General features: G+C 36.9%; 1 protein-coding gene across 1 annotated transcript in view; it reads left to right on the forward strand.

Annotated features, from left to right (window-relative positions):
• The first annotated feature begins 491 nt into the window (after positions 1-491).
• TTC17 (tetratricopeptide repeat domain 17) overlaps positions 492-12,069 on the forward strand; it is a 43,557-nt gene continuing 31,979 nt past the window's right edge. Inside the window, exons 1-13 of the mRNA XM_017742175.1 lie at positions 492-616; positions 1,934-2,103; positions 3,761-3,872; positions 4,978-5,109; positions 5,802-5,911; positions 6,205-6,349; positions 6,718-6,857; positions 7,084-7,244; positions 7,557-7,669; positions 8,616-8,756; positions 9,177-9,292; positions 10,412-10,586; positions 11,112-11,189. Coding sequence (XP_017597664.1) covers positions 539-616; positions 1,934-2,103; positions 3,761-3,872; positions 4,978-5,109; positions 5,802-5,911; positions 6,205-6,349; positions 6,718-6,857; positions 7,084-7,244; positions 7,557-7,669; positions 8,616-8,756; positions 9,177-9,292; positions 10,412-10,586; positions 11,112-11,189 — 1,671 coding nt within the window. The 5' untranslated portion in view covers positions 492-538. The remainder of the gene's footprint in view (positions 617-1,933; positions 2,104-3,760; positions 3,873-4,977; positions 5,110-5,801; positions 5,912-6,204; positions 6,350-6,717; positions 6,858-7,083; positions 7,245-7,556; positions 7,670-8,615; positions 8,757-9,176; positions 9,293-10,411; positions 10,587-11,111; positions 11,190-12,069) is intronic.

Here is a 12,069-nt window from a genome sequence, read left to right on the forward strand (position 1 = left end):
GGCTTCTGTAACAGTTTTCAGTCTCCACCTGCTTCCCTCTTGATTTTGTTCCTTTACTTATTAATCCTGAAGGCAGTAGATGTTAATGGTAGGCCAGTGTGTTAAATTAGTTGCAGAGAGGAGTTGGAGCTGAACTACTTTATGCCTTTTGAGGGACGTGGTGGACGAATTTTAAAGTTATAAAACAAAATAAGTTTTTGTGACTGCACTGTAAGGTATCTAATATTTCAGCAGTAGGTACTCTTAGTAATATTTGTTGTGGAAATTTACTTGCCTCTTATGCTTAGAACTTGTGTGCCTAATTAAATTAAAATAGGTTTAAAATTAAAGCATGGTTTGAATTGGATTCCCAAATGACAGTGTTGTTTGAAGTATGGATTTTCATAATGGATGTACTATGAATGTGGACTGGACAGAAAACCTCTGAACAGACAAACTGTAATTGAATGAACATAACTGCCTTCCTTTTAAGATCACTGTAATTAGGAGAATGTCTTACATGATGGACTGTTAAAATGTCTTGCAGGTGGATTCACCAATGAACTTGAGAAACCCACATGATTTGGTAATACTAATGAGACAAGAAACAACAGTTAACTACCTCAAAGAACTGGAGGTAAAGCATAACATTTAAGTTCTAACTAATTTCTGAAAATACAGATTTTTTTCCATAGACCTTATACTGTTAGTTTTAGGTGGGGAAAATAACTTATTATTGCTAAAGTTCCCCTTCAATGAAGGGATGAAAAATTTTATAGATCTCAAGAACTTTTTGCCTCAAGTCTGCCTAACTGGTCTCCAGTTGTATCATTCCCTGTTATTAGTCATAAATACTAACATTTTTACCTAAAGTCACTGGATTCTGTTGTACTGTGTTTCAGAAGAACACAGGAGATGTCACCTGTTTTTCTTCAAGCCCATTTATTGTTGAGAGGGGGTCTGAGACCTTTTGAAAAGGGCTTCAATGAACTTTGAACTGATAAACTGAAGTTTAAATATAATAGGGGTTAGGTAAGCAAACAGCTCACAGCCCTTCTGGCCATGCACTCCTTTCTAGTGCCAGCTTTGGTTTTATCCGATTAGGATAACTAACTAAGTGGAAAGCTAGATGAGCACCAGAGATAGCTTTAGGTGAATGGGAGAAAGGAAAATAAGCTGTACTGCCCCTTGTGTGACTATATTCAGCCAGTCTTTCTCAGAAGGGTACACTCTTTTTTTGTGGCAATGGACATTTTAGCTGTGGATTGAATAATACTTGCAAGCTTTTTTGGGGCATGGGTTGTGGGTGTGGAAGTTACTAATGTCCAACTTGTGGTATAGAAATGACTTTCAGCAGAAGTTAGCTATTGTAAGTTCTTGCACAAGTTGCTACTGGTGGATATATCTGTATTGTTTCATAGTAGCATGTAATCAAATGTGTATGGCTTTAATTAAAAATGCAGGTTTTCTTATTTCACATGTACTCATGTACTTTTCACATGTACTAAAGTTCAGTTGTACTTAGCACACTGAGTGGTTAAGATGATGATGATTCATTTGCAATGTCTCTTATTATTTCCACAAGGTCTTACAGTGGAAAAACAAGGGGCCAAATGTGAAAAATATGATGTACTTTTAGCAACCATTTCTTCTTTTCGTAAATGGCTTACCATGGATCTGGAATGTTACTAGCCCACTTCTTAGGCACAACAGTAGATATAAGGGCTCATTTGAGTTGTATTATCTCTAATGAAATTTTATATGCCATCCAAATCCAAAAATGTCCTACAGATGTTACAAAATATAGGAAAATATCCACAAAATTTTATGAGAATTTTTTAGATTGTTTTCAAATGAACTTTGTTTTAAGGAAAAAGTTGGACTGTTGAATCCAGCAACTAGGGAGTTTGCTTTCATTGGTATATATGCTTCTGTTTCCTTTTTTTTCCTACAGAAACAGTTAGTTGCTCAAAAGATTCATATAGAGGAAAACGAGGACAGAGACACAGGGCTGGAACAAAGGCATAATAAAGAAGATCCAGACTGCATTAAAGCAAAGGTGCCCCTGGGGGACCTAGATCTGTATGATGGCACATACATCACCTTAGAGAGCAAAGATATCCGGTAAACAGATGCTTTATGTTCTAAGGTTTTTACTGAATTTAAAAAAATGAACAGTACCTCTAAATACAAGTAAAAGATTACTAGCACTGACTTTTTTTAGATGACAGTTGTTTTATTTTGTGTTACTGTGGAATTAAATTGAAACAACATCTGTCACTAGTTGTGAATGGGTACAACACACATGCTGTTTCCTCTGAACTGTCTATGCTAGCCCTGACCTGAAACTTTTCCTTTCTGTTCCCAGTTCTGTCACTGTTACTCTGTACTGATATGACCAGATATGTGAATTAAAGTGAAATATATCATGTAGAAGGGGTTGAATTTGCTTGAGTGTGCTTTCAGTGTTTTGAGCTAGATATTTATTTTAGTTGAAACTGTCTCGACTTAAATTTGAACGAAATTCCATTGATGACCAATCTGTTGAACTTTCTGGTCATATTTTGTCCCCTGTGTTTAGAAAGTGAAGGATGAGCAGACAGTGTACTTGACATTCAGCTTCATTGGTAATTCATCTTCAGGAATGACTGTTTCGTTTTAGCAATTTTATTTTTTTATCATAATCACATGAGTGCTTGAAGTGGGAAAAGATCAATTTTATCCTCATATACCTTCATTTGGACTTCTCATCACCCATATTTGGGATTGGTTTGTTTGTTTCAGTTGAAGAGTCTGCATGCATTGCCATTTGCCTGGCAGATAGACCATTAATCATAGTAGTGATACACTAGGTTGACACTGATACATTTTGGAAGCTATCCAAATGCTAAAGCAGACAAATTTATTTACTTTGTCGTATAGTCATGACATCCTGATACAACTCAAATCTGGGAAGACAGCAGAAATGGTCTAATGTGCCCAAACAGAGGATTTCTGTAATGATTAAATCAGAGTACTCTATCAGCTACCACACTGTCTCTTACGAACTTCAGCAGTATTTAAATCTGTAGTCTACTGTTGAGTTTTTGACGGGGTGCCCTTCCTTTTCGGACGAGGGTGAAAGAGCAGAGGAGGCTGCTGTCCTGCTAAGTTCTTTATTTCATGGTCTCTTAGCTTTCTGAAGTCAGAGTTTGAAGGGGTTACATGATAAGGCCAAGGCAGTAAAAGCAGCAGCAGCAGGCAAACAGCAAGTAGTAAACAGCTGCTTCTTCTTCTCTAAACTTACAGAAGTGTGGATTATATTTGTTAATTGACCAAGGAAATTAACACACGATTCTAGTTTTTCTTTTCTTAACCTGTCCTGGTCTAATTCTAACAGTCGCATAAGCCTTACACAAGTGTTACATAGGTATTACATAGATTTGTATATAGTTTCTAGCAGCTCTTATTGTTTATGTGAATGCTATCTAAAAAAATGTGAACAGTATAGTTCCATCTATGTTTTGTCTGAAGTAAAGAAATTCTGTGAAAAGGTAACACTGCTGCAGTAAGAACTGTGTTTAAGATTTTTTTGCTGCAGCTTTTCAACGTTTAAAGCACTTAGTATATATTTCACTAAAAGTTAAAAATCTATATTTTTATTTCAATTTGGTGTGACTTCATGTATCTCAGCTTATCCAAAGGTTTTAATTCAACCCCTGTTCTTTGGCTTCCCTCTGGGCCTGGGTCCAGAGGAGCTTTCACTCCAACAGTCTACTATGTTATGTTATTATGTCCTCAGCCCTGAAGACTATATCGACACAAAGTCCCCGGTGCCTCCAGACCTGCAGCAGCCAGACTGTACGAAAGTTCTAGATCTTCCATACAGTATTCATGCTTTTCAGCACTTACGGGTAAGTGAGCAAATGCAAGTAAGTCTTTTTCCATAATAGGAAGAGGAATAGAAAACTCCTACTGGCAATTCTCACTCAAGGTTGAAAGGTACTGTAATCTTTCAAGAATGTTTCATACTATTTTAAAACTACAGTTGGGCCCTGATTAAATTACATGCGTATACCTTTTCCATCAGGTGTACAGTTGCTCTTTTGTTGTGTTTTTGCCTTATTTTAGAGGGCATTTTTAGAAAAATAGAGTCTTTTGTTTTCATAACACGTTTCATTAGCAAATTGGTAGCTTTCATTGGAACTACTACTAGCTTGTGAATTGTCTCAGTTGAAATTTGGAGAGTGCTGAACAGGGTTGTTAAAATGCATGAAGATTCAAGATCAGAAAATCGTTTGCAGGTTTGTTGGTAGCTCCTAACATACCTGACTGTCTGTTTGGTATCTGAATGCCAGGCCCTAACCCAGAGGAGGAGGTAATTGTTCCCTACTAGTACAAAGTTCAGCTGCTTTAGAAAAGTTACAGTGGAAGAGTGGTAGGAAAATTGGTTTTGTCAACAGCATTATATGAGCAAATATTCTAATGTAGGTGCAGCTTAAGTGCTTACATCTTGATATTTATTTTATTGCAAGCCTTTTCATCAACAAATAAGGATTTTCTTACAGTTAAACACTAAGTGAAGTTTTTTTAGCTCAGTTCCTGGGTCTCGATGTATCTTTGAAAGAAATATGTTTGTGCTTGGGGAAGGAAGAAAGAGAAGAGGTGTTGGGATGCTTCCATTGTGTGCATGTAACCTGACAACCACAACTTAAGTGCTTCCATGGTCATTCATGAAATCAGTAGCGGCCAGATACACAGTGCTACCAAAGTGAATATTTCCCCTATAGAACTCCCAAGGAGAGGCTGCTTTTGGCTGCTCCTAATGTTTTCCTCTGTGTAATAATATATATTATTATCTGTCAGAGGTGAAATTGTTCTATCAATTCCCAGAGATCTTGAAAGGAAGATGAGATTGTAAAATAGCCAAGCCATACATTTTCCTGGGAGTCATGCTTTTGTTTATATTTCTCTACTTTTAAGTGCTAGCAAATAACCTGTATTCAATTTTTTTTTTAGGGTGTCCAAGAAAGGGTTAATCTTTCTGCACCCCTGTTACCTAAAGAAGATCCAATCTTCACATACTTATCACGGAGGCTGGGAAGAAGTATAGAGGAAATAGGTCACCGTATTTATGATGGGCTCATGAAGGTATGAAACTGTAATCTTGCTGGATGCACAAAAAAGAGTGCTGGAAAGGTCTCACAAGATTAGATACACCTCGTACAAGCAATCAGATGCAGTTTTTCACGTGTATTTTTGGTTTACAATTGAGTTTCAAAAGGCAAACTAAGACCATTTTCTGCGAGGCAAGTAGAGGTAGGAGAAGGCATCAGCAAAGCCAGTAAATAGATACTTGTTTTCATCTTTAAGGACTTACATAGTTACGTTGTCTGGTAAGCCACATTCATTGCTTTGTCAAGGTAATAAGAGATTTTAAACAAAAAATACAGGTACTTTAAGAGCAGAGAAGAAACAACAGTACTGAAGAGTGTATGTTTTTGTTGAATGTCTTCCTGCAAAATCTGGGAACCCTCACTGGACTCCAGCTAAGCTGCTGATGCTTAAACTATTGTTACCTCTCATTTCATCCCATTTTGTATTTTTACCTGCCTGAAATGCAGAAATTCTGTTTCTTTAGTACATTAGTATGCTAGTTCAGTGTTCCTAACCATTGACAACTGTTGCCAAATGACAGCTTTCTGGTAGAAGAGGATGGCTTAGCGCAGCTGAGTACCAACTTTGGTGCTCAGTCTTTCATCCTGTAGTAATTAAAGCCCTGATTAACCTTTTAGCTCATGTGTTAGTAGTTAGTACAGTTCATGTGTTTCTCTTTACTGCAGAACTCTTCTTCCTGGGTACTCTATAACATGGCTTCTTTTTACTGGCGAATAAAGAATGAGCCGTACCAAGTAGTAGAATGTGCTATGCGTGCCCTTCATTTTTCTTCAAGGTAAGAATTGCTCAGAAGGATTTCTTCTCAGATTGCTTTTCTAGTCATCCTAATTAGTAAACAGGTTTTGGTTTCTAAGATGGTATCCTAAGGAATAATCCATGTTACTTGTTCTTGGTCTCTATGTGCTATGCTAGGCGTATAAATAGTTGAGACATTTTTCTAGCAAGTGATATATTTTAATGTGTGACTGACAAATTAATGTATCCTTGTGCATGATTCTTACACAATCTGACCTTCCTTTAATGTTAGTTTTTAATTTTTTTCCATTTTATTTTCTTTTATTCTTTTAGGCAAAATAAAGACATTGCACTGGTAAATTTGGCAAATATTTTGCACCGGGCTCACTTCTCTGCAGATGCAGCTATTGTGGTTCATGCAGCTCTGGATTACAGTGACTTCTTTACCAGCTATTACACTTTAGGAAATATATACGCAGTAAATACAATCTTTATTTTCCAAGACTTGAAGAAAATTAAATATTACTTAATCTTTTTGGGTTGGTTTGTAATGCTTTACTCTTACAGTGTGTCTTGTGCTCCACGTGTGTCTCACGTGTAATGCTTAAGATTCTGTCAAGATACTTTTATTGAAAAGTCTGTCTTTTAGCAAAGGAAACTAAAATAAATTCCAGGAAAATTCTTCTGCAGCCTTTCTTTAATAGATGTAGTGGCCTGAGTGTCAGAAATTACAGGCTGCTTGTTACCATAAGTTAAAATTTAGGGTAATGATTTCTTTAAAAACTGAGTATTTTTTAATAAATATTACTGCACAATGGCTAATTCTCTCTCTTGGTCATTCTTCAGATGCTTGGAGAGTACAACCACTCAGTCCTGTGTTATGATCATGCTCTACAGGCCAAACCAGGGTTTGAGCAAGCTGTAAAAAGGAAACATGCTGTCCTATGTCAGCAAAAACTTGAGCAAAAGTTGGAAGCCCAGCATAGGTAACTAAAGTATCCCAGTGGCAATCCATACAATCGAATTTCTGTAGTTCTGTTTCAGCAATTTTTTATATTTCAAGAATTGGTTTTAAATCTCTGTATTTCTCTGATTATGCAATAGAATTAGCATAAGAATACTCCAAGAAACATTTGAAAATGTGCAACAGTGTAGGAAAAGGTGATATTCTAGAAAGCATTCAAAGTAAGTATTTTCTGTTTAATTTTTAAGATCACTTCAGCGAACATTAAATGAATTAAAGGAATATCAGAAGCAGCATGACCATTACCTTAGGCAACAAGATGTTTTAGACAAGTACAAGCTCATCCAGGAGGAACAAATCTTGAGGAACATCATTCACGAGACACAGATGGCAAAAGAAGCTCAATTAGGTACAGCTTTTTAGTGTTCATGCTCATTAAAGCAATGAAATATTGCACGTATTTAGATAAGTGTCAGCATATAACTTCTTCATATATTAAGATGGCCCTGAGTGGCTCTTGTGTTTTGCTTACTAAAACAAGAGGTTGCAATATGTTCTTGAACAGGGAATTTTTTTTGAGTCTTTTGCAGTTTCCTCTGGGCTGATGAAGTAAATAAAAAGGGTTGACCAAATTGGGGGCGGAGAAGGTTGACTCTGTGCTGTCTTTGTCTCCTCAGAAACTACACTTCTCTAGTATAAAAAAATACTTTGTGCTTTGCAGGGAACCATCAGATTTGCAGACTGGGCAACCAGCAGCATAGCTTGCACTGTCAGTGGGATCAGCCTGTTCGTTATCACCGTGGAGACATTTTTGAAAATGTGGAATATGTTCAGGTTTGTCTATGAATTGATACCACTGCACTAAGTTACATCCCATTTGCTTTATTCACAAAACAGTTTCAATTTTTTCAGGGTTGACAAAAGGGCTACATTTTGGGTGTGGTAATTATAGTGAGAAAACTCTTAGTCTCTTTCTTTTCCAGAGTGTAAAGTATTTTAATGCTAGTTCGTTTTGCTATTAATACAAACTGAGACTGACTGTGAACTGTAGAAGTACAGGGGGTTTACTCTAAAAGTCTTTGTTTTACTTAGAAAAGAGAATTACTTGAATTCAAAAACTTCATTTTAGTCCAAAGCTTTGGTTTCCTATGACTGCGCCAAGAAAATCTGATACAAGAGTACTAAGAAGTTTTGGAAACAAGGTGTATACTAATACTGAAAATCCAGAATGACAGCTACCTAAGCAACACCTCTGCTGTGTTAGAACTGCAGGGCAGGATTATGGTTTCAGTTCTTTTGCAATGTTGAGTATGTTCTGAAGTTTCCCCTTAACTAGTTTAAGAAATAGGAATATTTATTTTTAATTTTGCTGTTGTCTTCTTGATTGTTTTTCCTATTAGAGTAATTATGAATTCAGATTATTGAGATAATTCTCAGTGAATCTTAGTAATTCTGACTTGATCTCGAGGTGTGCAATCTAGAGAAGTAGATTTTATTTGTCATCTGTTAGAAATGTTTGCTTGGTACCTTTTAGCATTTTTTTTCTTGATTTGCACTTGTGTTTTCACTGTTGACTTATTTGCAACATGAATATTACTCTTGCATGGTCTGAGTATATCAAGGGGCTTAAATTCCTGGGCTGTTTTTTTTTTCTGCTACCCACATTTCAGTTCATCAATGAGGCTTAACGTAAGAGAGGAGTGGGGGGAAATAACATGGAGAAATTCAACAAGGAATGTACCATCTCATTTATTAAATTTTGTCTTTCTGTTGTTTCTAGTTTGGTGAAGACTCTTCCACTTCTAGTATGACATCCATAAATTTGGATCTTCATTCAAACCAAAGTGTTCACAGCCAGTCCTTGCAGTCTTCCCCTGTGGCTCATTCTGTCGTTTCGGTGTGGAGTGTGGAATCCAGCAGAGTGAGTGAAGAGGATGAGCTTTGCCCTTTTAAAGAGGAGGGGTGAAAGTGAATCCTCTCCTTGTTTAGCATTTGGGCTACAGTTGTGATGTGTGGCAGCACTGGAGAATGTAGCATTCTGAATTTCCTCAGCATATAAGCATCTCTCTAGTTTCTCTGTATGGTTTCCCATCCTTTGAAACTACTACAGCACAGAGAGAATTGTTCTGTAAACATCTGCTGCAAGTAAAGCAGCACAGCTGAGTAAAGATAGAAATTTAAACTCTTGATGTTAAAAAAAAGATGGAAAAATAATAGTTTTAAAGATCTCTGGGTTTTTTTTTTCTACAGACTATCCCTTTAGTATCCTTTTTATTATCTTGTTCATTAGAATATTAAAAATGTTGTGAAAATAATAAAAAATAATTCCTTTCCCCCTTAGGAGAAACAGCATATTCTTTGGCCTCAGCGATCAGAGTGCATGAAATCTTTCCCCAAAATTCCCGACCCAGAAGAACTGCCAACTTATTTCTTGCCTCCAGAAAACAGGGGACTCAGGCAAGTATTGATTTTTAAAAGCTGTATTTGTAAATCTTCACACTAATGCCCTAATGAGTATTTTCTTTCTGGAGAGGATGGATGCAGTTAGTAGTCAACAGCAGAGAGGTGTTCAAACCTCTTTCTCTGGCTTTTTCACAGAAGGAAGGCATTTTCCTTGATTGTTGTCTTTGCTGTAACTGTAATAGTCAGATCCAATTTCATGGTGATTCTTCCCTGACTGTTAGCACAAGGTGAACACATAAAATGCAGACAGAATGAGGTTTTAAGCACTAGTCTGAATGTCTTGTGGAGTATATTAACAAAAAAAATACCTTGAGAGAGAGAATGAGGTGAGTGTCTATTTAATAACTACAGTTAACTGTTGTACATTACATACATCCTCTTAGCTTTAGTTATGATGACAGAAAATGATGAAGACCAGAAAACACTAAAAAAGGATTAGGAGCAGAAAACTCCAGCTCGTTCTTTTGGGACAGAGATGGAAAATCAGCTTAGTCACGGAAGAGTCAGTAATATTTGTTATTATATAGGATAGAATAAGTGTGTCTGTACTGCAGTAGCTAACTTACATAGATCAATGCAATGTTATAATACCCTAGTCACTTAAATTATAATAGTGGTAGTAAAAAAGCTATTTTCTTCTACCTAGTTAGTATAATAGTAGTATTGAGCTTGTGTTAAAGGTTCCCATCCACGAACATCCTGCAGCTTCCTTTGGAAAAAAACAGTGTTCAGCTTAGAATGTTCTTTATACATAATTTGGCTACCTCTTGAGGTTTTTGAAATCAAGTTTTAGTGTAGAAAACATGAGCTTTTTTTTGTCACATATCTGTTTAGTCCTAAACTTCATAGAATCCTTACGAGCATAATATGAGAACCTTCTGTTTGTTATCTCTACTGCACTGTTCATTCTTCTTGTTGTTCTGTGCTTCAAAATGGAAAATAAAGACCTTATAAATTACTTTTCAAGGAAAGGGTGGTCTTTGAGTTCTTCATGTTTGCAGCTCATGTCTCGTAGCAGTCTGCAGTACGAGGCTTAGCAGATTCTTGTGTTTGTTTATACATGATGACATGCAGCACATGCTGTTAATTTGTCTTGGTTCTCCTTGTTGCTAGAATCCAGCCAATACTGAATATCCCAAGAGAGACTGTTGAGCATGGAGAAGCACAGGCACCAGATTGTTCTTCCATTACTGATGCTCGTAACAATGAATCTCTAAACATACTGGTCAAGGAACTGGACACTAATCTAGATTTGAAATTCAGGATGCCGGACGATCGAGCACGACAAGTAAGAGACGTTTTCTTGTTGGTTCTCTTCTGGTTTAAAATTCTCCTCTTTACTGCCTTAAAAATGTTACTCAGATCATGAAAGATTCTGATATTTAAAGGTAATCAGTACATCCAAAGAATGTGGGCAAGTTCTTTCTAATAGGAATGGAAAAAGGGTTAACTTGTCGGACTTCTTTCAGATGCTGACCAAAAGCACACAAAATGGGAAATTTAATTTACTCTTTGAAATCACATCTTTCTTTTAAATCTAACAGTCACTTGATATGATTGATCTTCTTGGGGTTTCCCAGAACTACTGCATTCTACCAAGCTGGTAACTTCAGGCTGCTATGAGTCCTTCATACTGCGTTCTGGAGACTGGTTGCTTTTAGTGTTATGTGTTCACATCCTGGTTTTAGTACAGTATCTTTTCTTCCCTTTGCTAAAGAGAAGATTTAAGGAAGCAAGTGTTGAATGGCCCATGTAGATCTTGACTAAAATTTATTCTGTTGTTTGGGGGGAAAAAAATATCTTTGTGTTCCAGGTTTTGCATTCTCGTGTCAACAATGAAACTGTTACGCTGACGAAGATAGGCATGTTTCTAGATCGTGCCATGAAAAAGGTATGTCAGTCTGCCACGTGAGATGAATTCAGAATTCTTACTTGAGATTTGCTTTTATACTTCTAAAGTAGTCAGTGACATACTAGAAATGAGTTTATTCACTACCTGTTACTGAGATGAAACTGACTTAAAAATCCAGGTTTACAAGTAAAGCAGAAATACATAGAGAAGTATCTAATTTTGCTTAATGTGGACCAAGCAGCCCTGTAGTTGCTTGTCCTTTTTGGAAGGACACGGAGCAGCAATATATTAGCTAATTCTGGCAGCCATTTGCTTAACTGGGAGAAGTAGCTTGGAACTACTCCTCCGTCTGCCACCCCTTCCTGCATGCCTGCATTTTGCTCTTCCTCCTCCTTCCCACTACCCTGCTTTTCCCTCCACTCTTCCTCCAAGGAAACCAACCCTCTGTCAATCTCCTGTCAGGTTAATTAGCACTCCAGGGCAAAGAATGTACCTCTGTATAAAACCCTCTGGAATGCCACCTCCATCTTGCGTGGGGCCTTTGAGAGTCAAATGACAGGAAGCATTGAGAGAGACGTTGACTCTTTCTGACATGTCAAGCTGATATTTCTCAATTTAACTTTCTTGTAGAAGTTGTGTCAAGGTATTATATGTAGATACTTTTTTAGTCTAAAATCAGTACCATTTACTATGTGCATCTGTCTTAACCAGAAGAAAAATTAGCAGTAGGAGTTGATTCCTATTATTATGTTGTTCAGAGCATGTCTAATGTCTTACTGTGCAGTGCATGAGTACTTTGGTTTTAACTGTAGTACTCTGTTGCTGTCATGCTAAAAGCCTGAACTTCTCTGTCTGCTGATGTAACAACAGTGTTGTGTCTTACCTGTTCTGCTAACGATAAACTACTTAGAGCAGGAAT

Source organism: Corvus brachyrhynchos, unplaced genomic scaffold (assembly GCF_000691975.1).
Source record: "Corvus brachyrhynchos isolate BGI_N302 unplaced genomic scaffold, ASM69197v1 scaffold115, whole genome shotgun sequence".
Lineage (NCBI taxonomy): Eukaryota > Metazoa > Chordata > Aves > Passeriformes > Corvidae > Corvus > Corvus brachyrhynchos.